At 34.3% G+C, this 25,454-nt stretch overlaps 2 protein-coding genes and 1 long non-coding RNA gene across 3 annotated transcripts; 1 reads left to right on the plus strand and 2 right to left on the minus strand.

Annotated features, from left to right (window-relative positions):
• Nucleotides 1–10,408: 10,408 nt before the first annotated feature.
• On the minus strand, nucleotides 10,409–13,252 carry LOC18601322 (uncharacterized). The gene is made up of 4 exons (XR_001927420.2): nucleotides 13,167–13,252; nucleotides 12,460–12,542; nucleotides 11,566–11,630; nucleotides 10,409–10,501 (listed from the first exon to the last, which is right to left on the minus strand). It is a non-coding gene; the product is annotated as an uncharacterized LOC18601322 (long non-coding RNA).
• Nucleotides 13,253–17,465: 4,213 nt separating this feature from the next.
• EXPA13 (expansin A13) lies at nucleotides 17,466–18,976 on the plus strand. Its single transcript, XM_018119908.2, has 2 exons — nucleotides 17,466–18,076; nucleotides 18,493–18,976. Exons 1-2 carry the CDS (start codon nucleotides 17,589–17,591, stop codon nucleotides 18,800–18,802), a joined length of 798 nt encoding a protein of 265 aa, XP_017975397.1. The 5' UTR covers nucleotides 17,466–17,588; the 3' UTR covers nucleotides 18,803–18,976.
• Nucleotides 18,977–21,171: 2,195 nt separating this feature from the next.
• On the minus strand, nucleotides 21,172–22,562 carry LOC18601324 (Pmr5/Cas1p GDSL/SGNH-like acyl-esterase family protein). Its single transcript, XM_007032239.3, has one exon. The coding sequence runs from the start codon at nucleotides 22,419–22,421 to the stop codon at nucleotides 21,315–21,317; it is 1,107 nt and encodes a 368-aa protein (XP_007032301.1). The 5' UTR covers nucleotides 22,422–22,562; the 3' UTR covers nucleotides 21,172–21,314.
• Nucleotides 22,563–25,454: the final 2,892 nt, after the last annotated feature.

Consider the following 25,454-nt stretch of genomic DNA (forward strand, 5'->3'; position numbering starts at 1 on the left):
GAGATAGGGCTACGACTTTTATATCTTGTAGTTTTCCCAACTCAGACCAAATCAATATGAAAATCACATTCAAATTTGATAGACTGCCACAGCACTAGGCAAACAAGGTTGAAGCACTGGTGAAAGAAAGCTCACCATACAATTTTCCTAGGAACTTAGCACCGAGAAATCAAGGCCGCGATGCTGGGTGACTTTCGAAAAATAAAAAAATTGATGAAATTTTGGAAATTAGGTTACTTGGAGACTATTTGAAAGACCCTTTTCAAAGGTTTTAAGAAGGCGGTAGCAACCAACTATTCTGGAGATTTGGAGCCAAGAACAAAGCAAGAAAATGAGAGAAATTGAGAGAGAATTGAGATTGCAAAGCTTTAACACTTAGTTTTTTTCTCTACTTTTGTGTTTCATTTATTTTCTTTGACTTGAATTCATAGCTAAATTTCTTTGGATGTTGTTTTTATTAGTTATTATGAGCTAAATTATCTTTCTAGGATTGTGGTGGATTTCAACATGTAGTTTGGATATTAGTTTCTCTTTTATTTAGCATGAATGGTTGTAGTTTTGCTTATTCAAATCTGTTCTTAATGTTTTTGATTGCTTGGTCAAGAATTAACTGATTTGTGAATCTAACTAAGACTTGACAAAAAAATTTTGGATTGGACTAAGTTTTGAATAGTGTATGTTCACATCACTTAGGTGATCTGATTCACGATTCGAGTAGACATACGCCAATTGCCATACATAGCCACATTAGGACACTTGCTTAATGAACTTAATTTAATTAATTCCTATAGACATAGAGTGAACTAATTAAGTTAGATATTTGTACAATAACTCGATAGGGACTTGTCCATAGCTTTGGATTCTAGGTTAGTAAAACCACCCAGGAAAGATAAATAACAAGAAAAGCTCGTATCAGATGAAATGTTGAATGAACCCATAATTCTAGGTCTTTAATATAATGCTTTTCTCAACTTATTTAGTTTGTTAGTTTATTTAGTGTTGATTTTTAATTGTTTTTAATTAGTTTTTCTTTAATTTTTGAATTACTTAAATAAGATTAATTTGTTTTATAATTTTAATAATTAGTGAAACTTTAGGAACAAATCTACTTCATAACTATATTACTTATTCGATACGTATACTTGCGTATGCAAAATCGATAAAATAGGTACCATTAGGTGGCTTACCCTAAGGCACACACACCGAATCTCATATAAGCATTTAACTAGCCTAGTCACATTCATCTAGGTTGTGTGTGTGTGTGTGTGTGTGTGTGTGTGTGTATAATTTAGGTACCATGGTAGTGCACTTAACAATGCGTCATGCATCACATACATTTATTCAAATAATAAACCCCACTCATAGCAAAAAACGAAGGCAATTCCCCAACCAAATCCAACTTTCTTGCCTCCAATGACACTCTAGCTCACCAACGCGCTACTAGCTTTATTTTCCATTTCAATAATTTAAAATAATAACTATTTCTTAGCTTTTGTAAGTTTCCAACATTTCAAACTAGGTTTAGTTCCAATACTGATAGTTGTGAAGACCTAGGTTTCAAATCCTAAGTTCAAAGGTTTAAATTCTTACCTTTAATATTGGGTTGCTCAATCTCAGCTCCAAATTCCCAACAAACTTAAAGGAAAGTTACACCAAAGCTAGAGCAAATATATTTCAAAGTTATAAATTGATTAAATCGAAAATCAATGGGTAAAAAGGTGTAATCCTACCTTAATAATAGTTTTCTAAGCTCGAATCCACTTCAAACACGCTCCAAATTCCACTTGGGGTCTAGGGTATTTTGAGGACAAAGAGTGGGGAGGGTTTTCTTTTTGTTTTAAAATGGGTGGACAACTCGAGCCCCTTGTTATTTTTGTAAATACCCAGGTATATATGGATACATTTGTAAATTTATCAATACATTTTCATGAATTTTCTTCAAATTTACCTATACATGAGGTAATGTATCGATAGATTGGGAGATCTATCTATACAATTCCATCGAGTGTCCCTCTTCTTCAAATCTATCAATATATTCTTGAATGTGTTGATAGAAAATTCACAGAACGTTTCTGTGAGACCTTGATCTTTATAAACTCATAACTAAAAGTAGATGCAATATCACAAACTAGGGGTAATTTCATCATTTCCTTAGTGAGCCCCTAGAAGTATGCTTTCAAACAATATTAAGGCCTAAGTAGGCCTAAGGCATAAATGAATAATGAGAATAAGGATAAAATGACAAAGAAAATAGAAATAATGATGATTCCAAGGTAGGGGCAAAATGGTCATTTTTTATCTCGGATCAAAATTTTAAGCTTTCGTGAACTCGAGTAGTTCTAGACTATTATAGACTTTGTCTTAGTGTCAAAAGAGTAAAAAGATTACACAAAGGATTGAAGGAAGACAAAGCCAACTTGTTAAGGGCATTTTCATAACTTAAGTGAAGTTGGATAAGCTTTAGCTGTAAATATCATTTTTTAGCAGCTTCTTCTCATTTTTCTAGCAGTTTATTCTTCTTCTTCCTACCATCTCACATTTCTTTCACCCTCCATGGAAGCTTGTTTTGAAACCTCCATAACTTCTCTCAAATTAGCTCCAATTTTCATGCTTTTGTGCACCTTTTCATAGAACCTTTTGTTTTCTTTCACTCTCTCACTTTAAAACCCTTGAAAAGTCTTACTTCCATACTTCCTCTCACTAGCTAGGTGTTTTAGAGAGAGAAAGAGGGAGCTTCTATAATAGCTTGAAAATTTTTGGAAAGAAACTCAATTACAAAGCTACCAAGGTGAGTAGTGAATTAGAGTTGATTTTTTTTTAGTTGTTGAAAATGCTAGTGGATAGATTTGTGAATGTTTTGTAGTTAAGGATATTTATTCATCTTTAGTGTGATTAGAATAGTGAAAGTAAATAGCCGCTTAATGGCAATTAGAAGCTAGTTAGGGATAACTGGTAGAACATGATTTAGGAGATAGCTTTTAGAATTATGATTATGTGAATTGAGTTAATTGTGATGTTAATGTGATGATAGGTTCCAACGAAGCCGCACCACCCCATTTGGACCGTTAGAGGAAGTTGGTGTTGGGTAAAGATTTAACAAATACCGAAGAGTGAACTTGCATTAAAATGATTTGGGGTAAATGTGTAAATGTTTGAGTGAATTATTTGAAAGGTTTTAATTGTCTTTTTCTTTAAAATGTATACGGGGAACAAGCTTTTAATGAAACATTTTGCATTGTGAAATGTGACTGTGATGAGTCCACGTACTCCTTTATTTCATTGGTATACATACATATGTGTTATGCCTTGATAGATAATATCATGTAATAAGTATGACCGTGCGTGTGTGGTGTGGGAGAGCACATGCCGATAATGATGTGGGCGGGAGTGCGTGTGATGATATTGAAATGTGCAAGTAGGGAGTGCACATGATGATGATATTGAAATGTACGCGTAGGGAGTGCACATAATGATGATATTGCCTTGTGTGTGTAGGGAGTGCACATGAGCTGAGTGTGGCAGGACGGTATGCATGATGATGTATGTATATACAAATATATATATGTTATAGAAAGTTTATGAAAATAATTGTGATTGTGTTGTATGTTGGCATTGTTAATTGCTCCCAAATTGCTTTTCATTTCAGCAAGAAAATGGCTTTTGATGTAACAAGACCCTTTTTAACTAAGTTGCTCTGTTTCTCACTACAGCGAGAAACTCTCGGGTTGGAGGGGGGTTGCACTGGCCTGATTCTCGCTGCAACGAGAAACTCTCGGGTGGTTCCAAAATCTTGGTGCAGTGCTTTCAATTTGACAATGATTTTGACCACCTTCTAATTAGAACTGGAAAAAGTGGTAAACATAAAAGTTATAGCCCAATCTCTTATCTTTTAATGGTCTAAAAATCATGTCAATTGGACTTCTTTAGTGGGATATATGATTAAAAAACCGAAACATATGCAAACCCAAAATACCTTTTTGCTGCAACACAAAAATCCTCTATTTGTTGTATTGCTTGGTCATTACTGAAATTTTCATTCTATTCAACTTTATGGTTCATCATGAATCTTGTAACATTAAGGGATTAAACATTCAAAGTTTGGAATGAGGGGTTTTAACCAAAAATTAGACTAAATTGCATGGTTTTATCGTAAGTGCATCATGTTTTCTAAAACATTCCTTATCGTTGCTTGTTCCCTTCTTACGTTCACTCACTGAGTTTATACTCACACTTTTAAATTGCATGTTTTCAGATCCATAGATAGTTGGGACCAAGACTAAGGTGTCCACTTGCATTCACTCTTGGTAGGTATCATGGCATTCGATAGCATTGCCCTTACCAGAGTCACTCCGCTGGTCGTCAAAAGTCTTTTATATGAGTACATGTACATTAAATGTAAATTGCTAGGAATCACTTTGCTAACGATGCATGTATAGTTTGGAATGATGGTGCCATTATGAGATGGCTATGAATAACCTTATTTTGAGATCATACAAATGTAAATTTTTTATCTATGTTGTAGTATGGAAATACGTCTAGTTGCAAATTACAAATGGTGGTCTAGTAATGGTGATGAAAAATTGATGGGATAGTGAACGGTATTACGTAAAAAGGCTTGCTTGGGCTTAGTAGGCTACGTCCACTAGGCCCATGCGCCAGTCATGGCTCGAAATTTAGGTCTTGACAGTCTCTTATTGTTCTTCTTGCTAAAAATGTATTGTTGTTAATTTTGCACATGCAAGTATACGTATCGAACAAGTAATATAAATAGTAAGTTCAAATTATTATTCCTACAAGGATTTGTTTATGAAGTTTCACTAAGTACAAAAATTATAGAACAAATTAATCTTATTTAAGTAAATTGAATATTGAAAAACTAATCAAATACAAAATTAAAAAACAACACTACATAAACTAATAAACAAAATAAGTTGAGAAAAACAGTAAATTAAAGACCTAGGATTATAGGTTCATTCAACATTTCATCTAGTACCAGCTTTTCTTGTTATTTATCTTTCCTAGGTGGTTTTACTAACCTAGAATTCAAAGCTATGGATAAGTCTCCGTCAAGTTGTTTGTACAAATACCTAACTTAATTAGTTCACTCTATGTCTATAGGAATCAATTAAATTAAGTTCATTACACAAGTGTCCAAATGTGGCTATGTATGGGAATTGGCATATGTTTACCCGAATTGCGAATCGGATCACCTAAGTGACGTGAACAGTTAGTTTAGTAAATTATCATCTAATTTTATTCATGTTTTACGATTATGCCAATTTCTTTTAATTTACCTATCCAATGATGAGAATCTAGTTATATTCTATCTCGATTCTTTGAAATATGTGAATATTTTTTGAGTGTTATGTAAATTCTTATGCTAAGCTTCATTGTTATAATGAAATTTCTATAATTTGAGCACTATGTCTTTTGCTTAAATTCATTGTACATATCTATAGAAGATTTATGTGAGTGTAAAATTTTGAATTATGTATTGAGTTCCATAATTTGTTTGAATCTCTCTCGAGGCGAAATCCTAGGCTATACGTAGTTAAGGAAATGATTTGGGCTATTCTTGGACTGATTAAGCCTATCGAGACACCTTGTTGAATATATATCCTTCGCTTACCCTTTTTAGGCTTAATATAACCTTTTTCTTTGTTTAAACACTTAATTTTTAACCTAGACGATTATATTAATATTTTTAATTTTACACCCCTCATTCGTAAGTGCACAAGTCAATTTAGGAATTATTTTAAGCTAACTAGTGAAAAATGTAGTAAAGATGAAAAATGATGAAAAGTTCAAAAAAATGATTGTATTTATCTCACTGCCTAATCAAAAAAATAAATTTGGGAGTGTGAAATTAAGAAAAAGAAAAAAAAAGATTGAAGTGTTGAACACAAGAAAATTTTGATGAAAAAAAGAGTATACTAGGTGAAGGAAAATAAAGCTCTAAATAGGTCCTAGAATGACTATGTGCTTAAGGTGATTTAAGCTACCTATTATTCCTAATCCTACTTTAACCCTAGCCATGTATTGCAAGCTCATTAAAGTCCTATTGATTCTTAACTTAGTATTAGTCTACATTAGTGGAGAGAGAGATGAAAAGCAAACCTATGGACCTTTAATAATAATTTGAATTTTGCATGCATATAAAATTATCCAGATTGTATAATGTTTTAGGTGAAAAGATTGCACACACACAGAATTCCCCTTAACGATAAGTTTGCATTTGAATTGAAACATTAACTTGAATAATATTTGCATTGCTTACAGTTGAGAATATGTATTAACTTTTAAGGATATTAAAGGTGACTACTGAATTGGTGCAATTGATTTCTAGTTAAGTGTTTTCTTCATTTAGGTTATTGCATTTTAGTTTTGCTCAAGGACTAGCAAAATCTTAAGTTTGGGGGTGTGACAACTATCACAGCCCAAATCTCGAGCCATGACCGATGCATGGGCCTAATGGGCATAGCCCACTAAGCCCAAGCAAGCCTTTTTGTGTAATCCCAATCATCAATCCCAACCATCATTTCTAAAACCACATATTGTAATTCTCTACTAAAAATATTTCAGTGACATTTTATAATGACCCAATATTTACAATTTTATTATGTCAAAATGATGTCACCCGTTTGCCAACTCCTAGTGGCATCAGCAATCAAATATACATATTTGACTTATAACATGGATACTAGCGAATTACATCACATATACATGTTCACAAGTAACAAACCCTTGACCGTCAGCAAAGTGACCGTGGGTGGAGGTACAACTACTAAGATGCCATAGTACCTACCAAGAAGGCGAGCATATATGGACAACTTAATCTGGTCCCAACTGCCTCCAAATAAGAAAACATGAAGTTTAAAAATGTGAGTATAAAACTCAGTTAGTGAACATATGAAGGGAACAAGCAATCGATAAGGAGAACTTAGAAATCATGATGCACTTGTTTCAAAAACAATGCAATTGGTTTAATTTCTTACTAAAAACCCCTCATTTCAAGCTTTGATTAATAACCTCATAGTGTTGCAAAAACCCATGATCAATCCATGAAGTTAAATGGGTGAAAAATATGTCAAAATCAAGCAAGGTAGCAAGCAGGACAGCAAGTTTCTCGCTGCAGTGAGAAACAGTCTCAGTTTGCATATATTTTGGTTTTTCCAGCATAGCTCCCACTAAAGAAGTCCAATTGACCTGATATTTATACTATTAAAAAGCTAAGAGGTTGGGCTACAACTTTTATGTTTACCACTTTGCCCAGTTATAACTTCAAGGTAGTCAAAATCATTGTCAAATTAGAAGCACTGCACTAGGAATTTGGAACTACCTGAGAGTTTCTCGCTACAGCGAGAATCCATTTTTGCTGCAGTAAGAATTCTTTTTCGCTGCAGCGAGAAACATGGCTGGTTTGTGCCCCCACCACCCAAGAGTTTCTCGCTGAAGTGAGATTTAGCGCAGATGACAATTAAAGGATTTTCACATGCCACAAAATCCATTCCTACCATATTGCACATCAAAGTGAACACATTGACAATAATCAAGTTTCTCATTATTCATTTCAATCACATATTATAATCATAAACTTTCTATCACATATACATATATAAACACGTACACCACCCCACTTCATACATTGTCATGGGCACTCTCTACTCGTACATGGCCGAGTCATCATCGGCTTATGCGCACTCCCTACTCACACATAGCCGAGTCATCATCAGCTCATGTGCACTCCCACATTGCACATAGCTGGGTCATCATCAGCTCATGTGCACTCCCACATCGCACATAACTGGGTCATCATTACCACACAACATTATTCATCAAATGCACAAAATATATTCATATATATACATACCAACATAATATAGAAGAACATAGATTCATCTTTTTACACATTTCACATTTTCACAACATCAAAACATTTTATCAAAGGCTTGTTCCCATGCATAATTTAATGAAAAACCAAGTAAAATCATTTAAATGCTTCATCCCAACATATATGTATTTTTCAAAAACACTTTGATGCAAGTTCACTCACCGATATTTGTTGAATCTTTAATTGACTCTAGCTTCGATTATTACTTTAAATGGACATGTGAGGCCTCGTTGGAACCTATCACACACAATATAACCGTAAAAAATATAACAGCCCACAATTCTAATTATTAGCCATCTCTACCTAAAATCAACCTTAACTCATCTCTCACCTTGGTGGACTTATAGTTGAACTCCTTTTCAAGAGTTTTCAAGCTACCATGGCAAGTCTCTCTTTCTCTCTCTAAAATTTTCAACTAGTGAGAGAAAGTACTGAACAAAGACTTTTGAGGGTTTTAAGGTGGGAGAGTGAAAGAGCACCAAAGGTTTCAAGGAAAAGTGCACCAAAGCATGTAAATTGCAGTTAATTTGAGAGAGCTATGGAAGCTTTATGGGAGGCTCCCATGGAGATAAAGAAACGTGGGATGGGAAGGGAAGAAGAAATGGTTGGAAGCTGCTGGAAATTGCTGGAGCTTTAGATATTTATATCTAAAGTTTATCCAATTTTTCATCTAATTTACCACAATGCCCTCCATAAGGTGACTTTGTCTTCTTCTTTCCTTCTGTTCAATTCCTTTTTTTTTTACTCTTTGGACACTGAAACAAAGTCCGTAATGGTTTAGAAGTACTCAAGTTCGCGAAAACTTAAAAATTTATACCCATGATGCAAAATGACCATTTTGCCCCTACCTTGGAAATCATTATTATTCTATTTCCTTCATCATTTTATCCTTATTTTCATCATTCATTTATGTCTTAGGCCTAATTAGGCCTTAATAATATTAGAAAATCCACTTTTTGGAGCTCATCAGGAAAATGACCAAACTACCCTTACTTCACATCATAGAGTCTACCCCTGCTACATGTTTGTGAAGGTCGAGGTCTCACAACAACTCTATTACATAGAGTTATTTTGATACATTTTGGGGGCTTAAGTAGTGAGATCTTTGAAATTTTAGGTTTGGATTTTAGTATTTTAGGTGTTTTTCTTATTTAAGTTTGATTACATTTTGATTAGTTTGATTTAAGTTATTTTAATCTAATTTTACTATATTTTGTTTTAAATTTCTTTAAGCATAGTTATTGCTGATTTCTCTTATTGCTTTTGTAGGAAATTTGATGAGAAAGTTTCATTTGATGAAAAATTGCACAAGTATGATGATAGCTTCATTCTTATATACTATAGTATTTTGAGGATAAATTGAGCTACAAAAGTCTAATTGATGCGATTCTTAATCCATTAGAAAGCTAAGAGATAGGGTTACAACTTTAATGTTTACCACTTTTTCCAATTCAAATCAAATGAAGGTGAAAATTGTGTTGACAAATGCTGAACTATTGTAGTTTTGCACAGGCTACACAAGGAATGAAGGCCAAGGCCTTGGGTTGTTCAAGGCTGCGATGCTAATGAGGCTAAGGCTGTAGTGCTGAGGAGAGCATGGCCATGGCACTGGTTAAAAGTGCATCCCCATAACGCTACCTAAAAGCACATGACTACGGCGATATAAGAAATGAGGGTGGCATTGTGGTGCCAAGAAGATTTCTAAAAATAAACAGTTTTACGGGAATTTGGAAATTTGGACTTTTGGGGGCTATTTAAAGGAATTTTTCAACGATTTTGAAGAGAGGACGACAAGCAACTATTCTGGAGAAAAGAAACCAAGAACGAAGTAAGAAAGCAAGAGAAATTGAGACAGAAGCGAGACCACAAAGATTCAACCATTAGTTATTTTCACTACTTTTGTGTTTCTCTTATTTTCTTTGACTTGGATTAATGGTTAATTTTCTTTGGATGATGTTTTATCTAAATATGATGAACTAATTTGCTTTTCTAGGATTAAAGTGGATTTCAACATGTAATCTGAATATTTGTTTCTCTTTTATTTATTATGAATAGGTATAGTTTTGCTTATTCAAATCTATTCTTAATGCTTTTAATTGTCTGACCAACACTTAACTGATTTGTGAATCTAATTGGGACTTGGCATAGAGATTTTAGATTGGACTAAGATTTGAATAGTGTATGTTCATGTCACTTAAGTTGTCACAGCCCAATTTTCGGGCCATGACAGACGCAGGGGCCCAATGGGCATAGCCCACTAAGCCCAAGCAAGCCTTCCTATATGAACCTGTACGTCAGCCCCTTTATCATCCATATTCCCTTTTAAGTTCCATAAATCATAATGTTCAAATAATAACTTCATTGAAATCAATTCATAAAATCCAATTATATACTCATAATGGGATTCATCAATCTTAATATACATAAAAAGTTTGCCAAACGATTCTTAGCAAATCACATCCAGTTTACATGTACACATTCAAAGACTCTTAATGTCAGCGGAGTGACTCTAGGCGTGGGTGGTAACACTTAGTATCATGGCAAACTTACCGAACAATGGATGGGGAGGATCACCTCGTCCTAGGATCCAGTCACCTTTTACTCAGAAACCTAAAACATGAAGTTTAAAAACGTGAGTATAAACCCAGTGAGTGAACATAGGAAGGGAACAAGCGACGATAAGGAAAATTTAAAAATCATGATGCACTTAGATTCAAAAACAATGCAATTTAGTTTAATTCTTATTAAAACTCCTCATTTCAAACTTGATTAACTAATCCCTTAATGTTGAAAATCCATGATCAACCGTGAGGTTAAAAAAGTAGAAAATATGGCAGAAACCAAGCAAGGTAGTAAACATGACAAAAGGTTTCTCGCTGCAATACAATTCAATTTGAAGATAATTAGCAAGATTTCAAAATTCAACATGCAAGATTTCACATACATTACATCCACCTACTATATTCATAACTTTCTTTTACACATGTATATATACATAGATAAACACGAATACCACCACCTCACTCAGCCAATGTGCACTCCCTACACGCACAAGGTAATATCATCATGTGCACTCCCTACTCGCACACTTCAACATCATCATGTGCACTCCCTACTTGTCATGACTCGGTACTCCTCTCTAGCTTGTGACAACCGCCGCGATGTCCCAATAGACACTCATCACCCGGAATGCCAACCGGAACCCCGCAAGGCTTTAATATCAGTTTCTCATTCCCCTTGTGAGTAACCGTTGCTAAATATCATGTTCTAAAAGATTTTAAGTTATTTCCAACTTAAAACAATAAAAAAATTATTTCTGTCTCACAGGGGTATTTTGGTCATTTTTTCCTGAACATTTTGAAATCCGCTAAAAATGTAGTATGCAAGTACAAAACACATAATTCATAATCAAAAATAAGTTTAAACATCTAAAACCTTCATTTAAAATGAAATTATGATTATTTGGATATAATAAAATAAAATAAATATTTAATAAAATATTCTATTTTCTTATAAAACAATATTTTTAGAGTATACGTAAATAATTTTTTTTTCAGCGTAAGAGCAAAATAAATTCATACATACTATAATACAGTAAGCCAGAGTATTTAATTTAATTTACAATAACCAATAGGCCCCCGAATAACCAAAAGTAAGGGAGACTGTAAACTTACAGTTTGGAGGATGCAAATCTAATGGTAGCCTCGATGAAACCAGCTATCTACAGCCTATTCTGAGCCTGAAATGGGTGGAAAAGAGTGTGGTGAGATTATATAATCCCAGTGAGTAAACAAACACCATCCAAAATATCTAAAATTGAGTAAATGGAGACGATTAAAATATTCCATCTCAATATGTATTTCGTAACATAAATATTCATTTCATTTAAATAATCAACATGGCTTATGAGTATCTTAAAAGCTTGGCTCCTGCCAAAATCATTCTCGGGAATACCTTGGCGAAGGCATTTAACCGAGTCTACCAAGGTTGTTAAAAATTTCGTATACACATAAACATATTTTTAATTTGAAAAACATAGTCGTTCCTTGACGTTAGCGAAGTTCATCATCACGAGGTGGTTCAGTGTGACGTGAACTCTAACCATACCTCAGAAGATACCCTACGCACCTCTCTGCCCAAGGTACATATATAACCAGATTTCGTGCCCCTCTAATAGGCTGATCCACAGAATCGGCCCGCTGCAACAAGCTAAACCCACCATACAATAAAATTTTGATAGCATGACATGACTAATATTATACTACTCAGCTTGTAAATGTAAAACAGAACAATTCATACAGTTCACAAACCACAATTCCAGCCAGTCATGCCAACACATTATCATAAGCCATCAATTAGAACCATAAATTTACAACACATCAAGTGGTCTCCAATTACTCTATTTTCAAACCATCATTCAATTTTAAAACAATTTTATGAAATCATTTCAATAAATCACATTTTGTTTATAAAATCAAAAAATTAATCATTTAATTCTTTTTCCATAAAATTCACGAAATCAAATAAAACATACTTTAGATAATTAAGATGATAGTAAGGTTACTCACTATTTCGGGAGTCGAATTTCTAGAGTACTCTAACTACCGATCCTCGAGTACAATTTCTTTGCCCTTAGCGGAGGATTCACCACCTAGACATGATGCAAAATCAAGCAATTTACCACATTGGTGCTAAACCGTTATAAAACTATATGGATGCATGAAATGGAATGCAAATTATTCGGATTATCGTCTAAACATGGTGTTCACCTAATTCGATCTATCACTAAATTAATTGGCCAATTCAACTCCAATTAACTCCATTTTTCTTCCAATTCTCCAGACCATCAATCACAAATTCAATAGCATAAAATTTAGCAACATCACCTTCACATTTTCCCTTAGGAATTTCGGCCATGATGGGTGCATCAATATTATAATTTTTTCTACTTGATTTTCTCACAGTAATTCATCATTTCCTAACCAATTCACTTGAAATAAAATCAAATCCACCATCCTCACTCTAAATGGAAAATTCGGTCAATAATGGGTGATGGAAGAACATGAATTTTTCTTGCTTGATTTTCATGCTACACATCACTAACTAACTAAAAACACTAAAATACATTGAAATCTAACCAAATCAAGCATCAAAACTCCTCCCCCCATGTTCGGCCAGCAAGAGACCCATCATGATTTCATATGATTCAACCATGAAAAATCAAAAAGAATGCATGGGAAAAGTAGATCTCAAGCTTTATTGAAAAAAATCTTACCTTTTTCACTTGTTTCCTTGAATTTTCACATTTTTCCTTTGAATTTTTCCACCTAGGGTTCTTGTTCTTTCTTTTCTTCCTTTGTTCTTCTTTGCCCAGCCATAAGAATGAGATATAGGCTGATTTTGTGCTGATTTTTAAAGCTAAATAATAAATGGATATAAACTTGACACATGTCACCATTCCATTGGTCCATGTGTCATACTTACCCATTAAGCAATCTCTTTCCACCACTTAAATTTCTTCAATTATCCATGATAATATTGGGTAAAATCCATGTGCTGGACAAGTGTTGGGTGGTGTAAAATTACAATTTTGCCCTTGGGGTGGCAAAATGACTATTTTACCCCTATACTCGAAAAAATGTCAAAATTAAAATTTTTCACTTCTCAAACTCAAATTATGTTCTAAATAGTCAATCTTGATCAAAAACTTCTTCCAACATTCACATCTTAACCTTGGGTGGCAAAATGACCATTTTGCCCCTAAATCATGAAAATTCCAATTTGACTCCAAATCGGTCTTCAAACTTCGAATCACCATTTTAAGTCATTCTAGGGTTTTAAAATTCTCAATTTCATGTTAAAATCTCTATTTGGTCTAGTTCGAGGCTTAATTCAACTTAGTTGCACCACTAGGTACATTACCAACTTTTAACAATTTTTCGGGGCTTTGCAAGTATGCAAGCATATTGTCAATCACATGAATGACATGGCAAGTATTTTATAAGGTCGGGCTTGACACTACTCTCACACATCAACATCACTATTCACACTTCCGCACCTCGTCATCACAGGCATGTGCATCCCCACATCGCGCACATGCACGGTTATATTTGTTACACAATATTAACTATCAATACGCAACATATATATTTATATCAACATCATATAAGGCACAAGGATTCATCATATTGCACACTCACAACATAAAACGTTTTAATAAAGGCTTGTTCCCATGGATAACCTTTAAAGAACAATCAAATAAAAATCATTCACACGCTTCGTCCAAATACCAATACATTTCCCAAAATATTTTCAGTACAAGCTCACTCACAATGTCTTTGTTGATTCTTAAATCGACTCCAACTCCCACTAATGGTCCGAATGGAGATGTGGGGTCTCGTTGGGACCTTGGTAGCTTTGTAATCGAATTCCTTTTCAAAAGCTTTCGAATTCTTATGAAAAATCTCTCTTTCTCTCTCTAAAATGTCCAACTAGTGAGAGAAAGTATTAAGGGAAGGCTTTTTGAGGGTTTTAAGGTGAAAGAGTAAGAGAGCACAAAGGACTTTGCGAAAAGGTGTACAAAAGTATGAAAATTAGGGTTAACTTGAGAAAATCTATGGAGGTTTCAAAGCAAGCTCCCATGGAAGGTAAGAAAATGTGAGAAAGGAAGAAGAAGAAGAAGTTGCTGGAAATTTGAAGAACTTACTAGAAACTTAGATATTTATGCCTTAAGTTTATCCATTTTCTCACGTAATTACTAAAATGCCCTTGACAAGGTCATTTTGTCTTTCCATTGCCTTTATACAATCTTTTTACTTCTTTGACACTAAGACAAGGTCCATAAGAGTCTAGAAATACTCGAGTTCACGAAAACTTAAAAATTTTGATTCGAGATGCAAAATGACTGTTTTGCCCTTATCGTGAAAATTATCGATATTTCTATCTTCTTCATTCATTTTTACCATCATTCATTTATTCCTTAGGTCTATTTAGACCTTAATAACATTTGAGAGCTACTTCCAAGAGCTCACCATGAGAAATGATGAAATTACCCCTAGTTCGTGTTATAGCGTCTACTGCTAGTTACGGGTCTATAGAGGTCGAGGTTTCACAAGTTCACTTCTGAATCACCTTTTTAACTCGGTAATTAACCTCAATTGGCATTCGTAAGCTTTATTAGCCACCATATCAAAGTACGGGGTACTAAATAAATGATTTGATTCGCAATTAGAATAGACATACGCCAATTGCCATATTTAGTCAAATTAGAATACTAGCTTAATGAACTTTATTTAATTGATTGCTATAGACATATAGTGACCTAATTAAGTTAAGTATTTGTACAAGCATCTCGACGGAGACTTATGCATAGTTTTAGATTCTAAGTTAGTAAAACCACCCATGAATGTAAATAATAAAAAAGCTAGTATCAGATGAATTGTTGAATAAACCCATAATCCTAGGTTTTAATCTATTGTCTTTCTTTAGTGAATTTTTAGTTTTTATTAGTTAGTTTAATTTTTAATTAAATTTAGTTGCAATTATTTTTCTACAAAATTCAATTACTTGAATTAGATTAATTTTGCATAATTTTAGTCTTTAGTGAAAAATTAAGAGCAAATCCTTGTGGGATATGATTTTTGACTTATTGTTTGTATTACTTGTTCAATATATATACTTGCGTGTACTAAATTCATAACAAAATTCAGCCCGAAAAAAAGAGAAAATTGTGTCACAAGTCAAAAGAGTGTAGCAAAGCAGGGAAGACAAGACAAAACATTGGGCACCATGCGGTAAAGGAGGAGTGCCACGGCACTGAAAGAAGAAATGAGAAAAAAAAATATACAGAACCTTGGGTGCCCCCACACTAACACAATATCTTGAGCAGACCAAAATTCGAAAGTTTATTTCACGTAGGATTTTGAGGCCTATTTAAAGACCCTTTTAGAGCATTTGAAGGGAACAATTAAGATTGGTTTTCTTTAAAGAAAAAGAGTCGTCAAGCAAGTAAGAAAACGAGGAAAAACTCTTAAAGATTGAAGATCAAAGACTTAATAAATCTTAGTTTTCTTTTCTTCTTTTGTTTTTCTTATACTTTCCTTGTTTTGTGTTGATGGTTAAACTTTTTTGGATGATGTTTTTAGTAGTTATGAGTAACTGAATTTCCTATCTAGAATTGCAATTGAACCCAACATGTAGTTTGAATTTTTAATACTCTTTTTTGCTTATGATTGATAGTGTTTGAGTTGTTTATTTCAATCTTGTGCTTAATGTGTCTGATTGACTAACCACCTATTAGATTGATAGGGTAACCTAAATGAAACTTGAAAAAGTAATTTTAGTATAAACCTTGGATGAAATAACATATGTTCAATTTTAATTGCATAAAATGATTGATTTGATTTGCGTGTAGGGTAAGAATACACGTACGTGTTGTATGTAGCCATAATTAAAGTCTAATTTTAATGAGACTTTCTTAATTGCAATTTGCATAGGAATATCATAAGATTGGTTAAGAAAGATATTTTAATAAAAACATCATAAGAGACTTATAAATACGTTAGAACTCTAGATTAATAACGCAGTTGTCTAGTAAGTAAAGAGGGAGTAGAAGAGATTTAAATAAAGTGTTGAGGGGATATTGTGGTTCTACACTTTGTTTGATTGATTTTTATGGTTTAAATTGCTATTCTTGTTATTAATTTTAGTTTTTAGTAATTTGAAAATTGGTTGTTTGGATAATATTAAGTTGTGTTAATTTTAGTACTTACCAAAAGTTTTTGAGTACAGAACGATACTCTATTTTTTATTATATTACTTGTTAACGATACGTCCACTTACATGGTAAATTCGACAACATTCTTCGAAAAAAGTATTACGCCTCTTAAGGGGGTAAGACATTTTACGTAGTCAAAGGGTATTTTTCTTGTTGACTCGTAAAATGTTTTATATTTGAAATAAATTTTCTATTTTTCAAACAAATATAAGTCTTGAAACATTTTTCGGAAAATATTTTACGTTAAAACAAACAGACCCTAAAATCAAATTTTTTGTTTTAATGTTCATGAAAGTCAAACTAAAATGAAAAACTTAAGGTATGATAAAGAATAATGTTAATACTATATTACTTAAATTATTCAAGAGATAAGATTTAAATTTAACATTCCACTCAAGATGATCGCTCAACTCTATTACTTATTTTTTTCACGGGTGAAAACTTAATACTATACTTTTAATTTGGTTAAAAAATAATCAAAAGTCAACAATAAAACAATACCTAGAATACTTTTTTTTTTTTTTACTTTCCTAATAAAGTTATTTTTTACAGTTAACTTTTAACTATTTTTAATCAAACTAATAAAATACAATATTAAAAATTAATTACACCTTTCAAACATAAATAACAAATTTGATTTGTCATACAAAATAAAGTAAATTACATTTGCAAAAGAAGCTACTAATCAGAGTAATAAATAAGTGCATAAGGCCTAGTGTTTTGAAATAAAAGAAGGCGGCCCCAGTACAACAAAAGAAGAGCCAAAAAGAAAAAGGCACTTACAAAAGTATAGTAATCCAGTGTATTAGCTTAGCTTAAAATGAATGAATGAACTTGATTGAAGACGCGGATTAACCTTTCGCTTTCCACTTTTGTCTCTCGTCTCTCTCAAGTGTAAGGAGTTGTTGTTCAGGTTAAGAAATGTCACCGCCAGCAAAGACTGAAGCTCCTCTCCTTGCACTTCTGCTTCTTACACTAACCTCGACAGCCACTTCCCACTACACCTCTTCGTCCCCACCCGCGCCTCAGTCCTCCCAGTGGCATCCCGCACGCGCCACTTACTATGCAGCATCGGATCCTCGGGACGCGGTGGGTGGCGCGTGTGGGTATGGGGACCTGGTGAAGGCTGGCTACGGCATGGCCACGGTGGGTTTGAGCGAGTCCCTGTTTGAGCGTGGGCAGATCTGCGGCGCGTGCTTCGAGCTGAGGTGCGTGGATGATCTGCGCTGGTGCATACCCGGGACCTCTATCATTGTGACAGCCACCAATTTCTGTGCTCCCAATTATGGGTTTACAGCGGAGGGTGGAGGGCATTGTAATCCTCCCAACAAGCACTTTGTGCTTCCCATCGAGGCTTTTGAGAAGATCGCCATTTGGAAGGCTGGCAACATGCCCGTTCAGTATCGAAGGTACAAGCAGTTTTAAGTTGCTTTGCCTAACATTGTACTACTTGATATTAACTTATCATTGGCAGCTAAGAATCGCTAGTAATTTGTTATATGTAGCTGCAGATATTTCCTCGATTTTATACCTATAAAGGAAAAATTGATGGACAAAAGCCAGGAATTGACTATCAATACGTTAATGCTTATTTGTATTAGTTAATGTTACCTTCATCAAGTCAGGTTAGGAAAATCTAGATTAGATCGGTTTTATTTGCATCAAATCAGGAGCCAAAGCTGGAATTTAGGCAAATGTTTATAGTGACACAAGGTTCATGAACCCAAACAGCTGGGAATTAAGTTGGATTTATTGAGATAACTGAAAGCTATGATCTTACGGACATAACTCCTAACAAGTATTTTCTCTTGCTTGGCTTAAACAGGATCAAGTGCAGAAAAGAAGGAGGTGTTCGATTTACAGTTGATGGTTCAGGTATCTTCGTTTCAGTGCTCATCAGCAATGTTGCTGGTGCTGGAGATGTAGTTGCAGTTAAGATTAAGGGTTCAAAAACTGGGTGGCTGCAAATGGGTCGGAATTGGGGACAAAATTGGCATATTAATTCTGATCTAAAGAATCAGCCTCTTTCGTTTGAGGTCACCACTAGTGATGGGCTTACGCTTACATCTTACAATGTTGCTCCTAAGGATTGGAACTTTGGGCAGACTTTTGAAGGAAAGCAATTCCAATCATAAGAGATGTCTTTATATATACACAAGACTATTCTTTTTTCTCCTCTTTCTTTCTTCCCTTCTGTAATCTTTTGTTTCCTACTACTGATTGATTGGGTTGGAAAGTGTAAAAGTGGTGCTTTTTGATTTAGGAGCAAGTAGTAAGCTGATATTCAAGTGATGACATTGTTGTGTGCATAGCTCCATTGTCAAATTAGGATAGATATCAGGTTTGTCTCTTACACAATAATACCTAAAAATGTGAATTTAAAACAGATCCCTCCAATGGCATGGCCCAAGTGGTTTCATTTAGGCCATCTCAAGGTAATAAGGCAAATGAATGTGTTTATTGATTGGAGCACACACAAGTAACAAGGCATTTGTAGGGGTGAACAACTGCTACCACATGATTCTGGGCTTATGGTTACGGATTCGGATGAAGCTAGCTATTCTTCTGCAATTGGTCGATGGTATATCAACTAGCATGTACATTAACGAAAAGGAAGGTGGAAGCACAATATTGTTTCTATTTTTCTTTTCTATTTTTTTTTTCATTTCATAGGATGAAAATAAGAGAGAGAATGAAAATGGATAGATTTGCACTGTTTTCTTTCAAATTGGAAAGAAGATATCTTTTTCCTACCTATTCTTTTAAGAGAGATAATGCACCAATCAATGAGTTAATTGTTCGAGTGCTTATTCCTGATTCCTTTCTTTCCTCTATTTTCTATTTTTCACACCAAAAATGTAAAAAAGGAAAAACATATTTCCTTCTGTTTCATTTGTTCTTTCCTCCTCTTTGGTGGTTTTAAATATTTTTCCTTGTTGCTGGTCTGCTTTGGTGGTTTTGCAGGCACAACAGAGACCCTTATTCAATCCCCTTAACATGAAATTATTTCTTTCACAAAGTTGTTGGTACAATCAAAAGGTTTGAATTGGTATTTTGAGGGAAGTGAATCTCTTACACAGTCATAGGCCCTGTCTGTTTAATCTGGGGCACCACTCAGCTTGTTAAGCTCACATCCAAGTTATTCAATCCTGAAAGGGGCCTAAACAAAAATGGTTCATAAATTGGCAACGCACGTAGGTGTACCTTGCACAGGAGACCAAGTTCATAAATTTCTGTACTTCATTCTATTGACAAGCAAGATTTGCCCCAATGAAATCCAGATCACTTAACAAGAAACTGATATCCAGAAAAGGAAACAATAGGCACATCTATATGTACAAATACTGATGAAGAAAAAGATAAATATTATGCAAATATGGAGTTATTCTGTGTGTCAAATGTTGGGCAGTTTGTCAACTTGATGCAACCCTCACATACTAGTGTCATATGTCTTATACAAAACTACCTGCTGTTGGAGATTGTGATCATATGGACGGATCAAAATGATTAATTTCTGGAGAAAAACTCTGGGTGTGTATGTAGGAGCGTCTAGAATTATTTAGGCATTACAACTGCTGTAAAGTGTGACCTTAGTCTTGCAGATCTCCTTCAAGAGACTCTTTTAAGTAATAAACTCACTATACGAGCAGTCAAACTCAATTGTATTGGACCAACTTCCTTCAACTGAAAGTGTGATCTCAACCCTGTTTATAAAGGCATCATATACATCACCAAACACAAGCACACCTAATTAATACCATATCTTACCATCTCTGACACTCAATTCTAACAAGTAGAGAATTTACAATTCCTAGAAATTTTCCAAGCATACAATCCATCACTAATTGCAGTTTTTGTTCTGCTTTTTTTTTTGGTAATTCAATGAATGGGAATTACTATTTTCTACGACATGCAAGCATTCATTACACAAATCTCTAATCACTATCCATCAATCCATTAGGGGCTGGATGGCTGGTGATTTCGCAGCTGTGGAGTAACTTTTGGGTTTATTTACAACACCATCCTTATACACATATATATATGATGAACTTTATTATCCCAATTCTGTATATCCACATCATCTACAATACAAGTCTACAGAAACTAAAACAGAAGGATATGCAAATAGTATCAGGAAAAATACGGGCAGAGAGGACCACCTACATCTATGGACATTACTTTTAAATATCTCATACAAACTACAAAATCCAATTAAGAAAAGCTAAGTTATTAATCATACTGAAAATAATCAGCAAGAGTCACTGGTGCTGCTATATATTGCAAAAATAAAAAATAAAAAAAAGGTGCATACAATATAGTAAGAACTATAAAAATATGGTCACAACAAAATTGGATGTGAATCATACAATGTAATCAGACTATAGTATGCAAGTGAATTTTGTTTTCATACATATGAAAAATAAAACAGCTAAAAAAAGAATTTCAACATACACAAAAAATTTTACTTGTGTGTTAACAAAAAGCCAAGGGGAAAACCTGGGAAGAATCAAAGATTCTAGAAGGGCAAGAAGATACTAGCCTCTCTCTCAAGGGTCAAATGCTCCTGAAGCTTGATGTAAACCATTGGTATATTTTCTGGAAAAGCTGCACAGAACAGATTTAAGAGAAGAAAAACTGTTGGCGGCTTCAAAGCTGCTGATGGGATTCAATTAGCAATGCATTTAGCATGATCTGAACGGCAGCCTCATAAATAGCTCCATCATAATGCATACCATCAGATGTACAACGCGGCCCACAATTCCAAGTCAATGACTGGATGTCCAACAATAACAGAGGGCCACCTGTCTGGCGTAATAGCTTACTGTCGCCGAGTGCTCTATCATAGGCATGCCACAGTGCATCACTCATCTTCTCCCTCTTCTCCTCTGTATTCAACATCCCATTTATGAGCATTGGCAACCCAAGCCAAAACAAATGGGGAGACTTAATGGACACAGAGCCTGTTACGGGTCCATTCAGGCTTAACTCGGGCGAAAATGGCAACAAAGAAACTACAGAACTTCTTAACATTCGCAAGGCAAAATCATAGTCCGATGCATTAGTGACATGAAGCATGTGCCACAGACCGGCCCCCATGACCATAACATCAGGGTAACTCTTTTTCACCTTAAAATCTATCATCAAATTGGTCAAATTCACAACATAAGGTGCCCAAAAAAAATCCAATTTCATACCAATTTCATCAAGCAAAATGTTGTAATCACTATGCCTTTTGAATAAATCAGCTCTAACCGAATTCATACGGTCGGCTTCCGAACCCAAAATCAAATTTAATAAAGAAAGGGTAAACAATCGAGCCTGGGAATCACCTGCTACGACCACCCAGGAGCCGTTTAGCAAATCGGAAGCATCGGATCCAGGCAGCTTCTGAAAGTCACAAGCGTCGAGCTTTGGGGATTTGGACCAATCCCAGCGCTTGTCATAAAATTCGAGGCTATCGTTGGGGATAGAAGAGTTGGGCTTGACATCCCAAGCAATCTCGTTAACCAAATTAATGCAAGAAATACGGTGATCGAAGACGACAACAGAAGAAACGGAAGTAACAAAATCAGAAACGGAAGGGAAATAGGGAGTCAAATGGACGCAAACAGCCAGAGTTATGAAAAGGGCACCGCTGAAAAAGAGCATCTTGTTCCGGCTCAAATGCCATCCTGCCATTCCCATTGGGACCAACACCACCACGCACGCTGCCGCTGCTCCCAGTTGAACTGCCCCTAACATCATCATCGTCATCCTTTCATCTTTGGACTTTTCCTTTCCTCAATCATAGATCTGAGCGTTTCTCATAACATAACAAAAAAAACACTGCTTTCAGGGTTTGGTTTGGTGAATGCTTTTTTGTTTTTTGTTTTTGTTTTCCCTTGGCAACAAAGCCAAACCTGAAAGGAACGGGACAACCGTGGCTTGGTCTGCTTTTTTTATTCTTCCGTTTTGACGGTTGGGTCCAATTTGAATTTAGTACTTATATTATAATTTACTTTTATTTAATTGCATTTCTATACTCTAAAACAGTTATTAATTTAAGGATAATTATTAGCACAGTTAGTTTTTGTGGTGAACTTTGATATGTAAGGCTATAACATTAAATTAAGTGGTCACGCGGCTACATCTATGATTGACAAATTAAAATGTCATGACCCGGAACCTCTCTCGAGCTCATGAAAATCGCCGCGACGTTTCGATTGACACTCATTGTCCAGAATGTCAATCGAAACCCCACAAAACTTATATATCAGTTTCTTGCCTTTTCTGTGAGCAATCGTTTTTAAACATTCCGTTTTAAATAATTACCAGTCGTTTCCAACTCAAATAAATCAAAAGATAAAATTATTTTAAAAAGATTTATAGACAAATATTACTATTCAAAATATTGATTAAAATATAGTATTTTTATATAAAATAATATTTATAGAAATACGTGTAAAAATCTTTTGTAATGTGGAAGTAAAATAAATTCATACATACAATAATTTACAAAGTTATAATGTATAATAATAATTACAATCACAAGTGGCTCCTAAATACACAAAGTGTTGGTGATAGTAACCTATTGTCTGTGAGATAGAGGGGTCAACTGGAATCCTCGATAAAATCGGGTATCTACAAGCTACCATAGGCCTGAAATATTTGGAAAGGAGGTGGATGAGATTTTGCAATTCCAATGAATAAACAGACATTATTATAAATATCTAAAGGCGAGTAACATGGAGGCAAGTTTAAACAACAAATTACAAACCATTTCATAAGATTTTCAATTTATTTCTTAAACCATAAAATATTTGTAATTTACCAAAACAGTTGTTAAGGCTTCTGACTTTTATTAAAAACAAGGCTCAAGCTAAAACTAATCCTCGGGGATACCTTGGCCGAGGCATCTAACTGAGTCTGCCAAGATTGTTAAGATATTTACATGTGAAACACATTTTTATTTTTAAAACAAGTCGTTCCTTGGCGTTGGCTGAGTTACACATTCACGCGGGGGTTCGACGTTAAGTGAGCTCTAATACTACCTCGAGAGTTACTCTCCTCGCCTCTACTACCTGAGTAACTATATAACCGGATTTACTGTGCCCCTCTAATAGGCAGTCCACGAAAACCTGTCACTGCAATGACTAAACCCACCAATTTTAATAAAATTTCGACAATATAACGTGACTTTTATTTATTTACCCAGCCTGCATAATAAAAGACAGCTTACATAAATTCCCAATGCAATTATAACATATAGCTACATATACTCATATATCATAAGCCATTCATAGGAAAATATATATTTCAAAATAATTGACAACCTCCAATTACTCAATTTTATAATCAACACAATATATTTTTATTTGTCACATTTATTTCTAAAACATCAAAAATCCCATTTTAATCTCATTTTCATTTCATAAAATCCATGAAGAGCATTTAAAAATAAACTCTAGATAATTTACAATAATAATAGGTTTACTCACCATTTGTACAAACTAGTTGCTTTTTAGGTGTCCCAATCACTGTTCGTCGGGTACGACTTCCTTGCCTTTAACGGAAGGCTCTCCTCCTAAACACATTGTAAAATTTACCCAATTCACCACATTGATGCTAAATCACTATATAATTGACTTAAATCCTATACTAATGCATGGTATGAAATGCAATAGCCTAAAACGGCTTAAACGCGGTATTAACCTATTTTTTGCTCTTTACCCGTTAAATTGCTAATGCGCTCCATTTTAGCTCTAAATTGTCCCATTTTCTCTCCAACATTTCTAACCATTAAATATCAGCCAATAACCTTCTAAAATCACCAAAATCAGCTCACTTTCCTCCTTGAAAAATTCGGTCAAAAATGAGACATTTATTTTGTTAATTTTCCACTTTGTTTTTCTATCACATTTAACCATTTTTCATCATTTTCTCTTCATTTCTCTTAGAATAAAAATCAGTTCATCATCATTGTACATCAATGCATATTCGGCCAAGGGTGGGTATTGTGAGAATTTCATGCTTTCTTGCCCAATTTGATTTCTATACACATTTAACTAACTAAAACTAATAATTTAACTAAGAATCAAAACCTAAAAATTTCAAAATCTCTCCCCTTGAAATTCGGCCAGCCCTTGGTTTCACTTACTGATCTCTCTCCTCAAGCATGCTAAATGGAAATAAACGCATAGGAAAGGTAGAAATCAAGCTAAAGTCGAAAAATCTTACCGTTAGACGCATAAACAGACGAAAAACACGATTTCCCCTTTGAATTTTCTAGTTTTCCTTTAGTTTTCCCCTTTTCTTCCTTTCCTCTCTATTTTCTCTCTTGTTCTCTCCTTATGGCCGGCCATCACTTAATATGGGGTTTAAATGGGCTGACTTTTCATTAAAATAATATTAAATCATTAAAAAGTGTCATGTGTCACTTTCCCATTGGCCCGTTTTTAAAATTTTGTCCTTTAAACTTCAATTTTTCATCACTTAGAATACCATAGTTATTCATACCAAAAATAAATAAATTCTATAATTTTGACAAGTTTTGGGTGGTGAAAATTACGGTTTTTACCCCGAGACGACAAAATTATCGTTTTGCCTCTATGTTTCGAAAATTGCCGGAATTGAAAATTTTCACTTCCTATCATTAAATTATACTCCAAATAGTTAATTTTGGTCAAAAATTTCACTCAATGATCAAATTATTATCTTAGGTGGCAAAATGATGATTTTGCCCCTAAACATCAAAATTTTAAATTTTTTTCCAAATGAACCCTTGAACTCCGAACAATCATTTTTAGT

The sequence above is a fragment of the Theobroma cacao genome, chromosome 4 (assembly GCF_053813885.1).
Source record: "Theobroma cacao isolate CCN51 chromosome 4, ASM5381388v1, whole genome shotgun sequence".
NCBI lineage: Eukaryota > Viridiplantae > Streptophyta > Magnoliopsida > Malvales > Malvaceae > Theobroma > Theobroma cacao.

Excerpts from the sequence above, each read along its gene's own strand:
- EXPA13 (XM_018119908.2), top strand. The coding sequence starts at position 17,589 with ATGTCACCGCCAGCAAAGACTGAAGCTCCTCTCCTTGCACTTCTGCTT. Across the intron at positions 18,077-18,492 it reads ATGCCCGTTCAGTATCGAAG|GATCAAGTGCAGAAAAGAAG; the intron begins GTACAAGCAGTT and ends TGGCTTAAACAG.
- LOC18601324 (XM_007032239.3), bottom strand. The coding sequence starts at position 22,421 with ATGACGATGATGATGTTAGGGGCAGTTCAACTGGGAGCAGCGGCAGCG.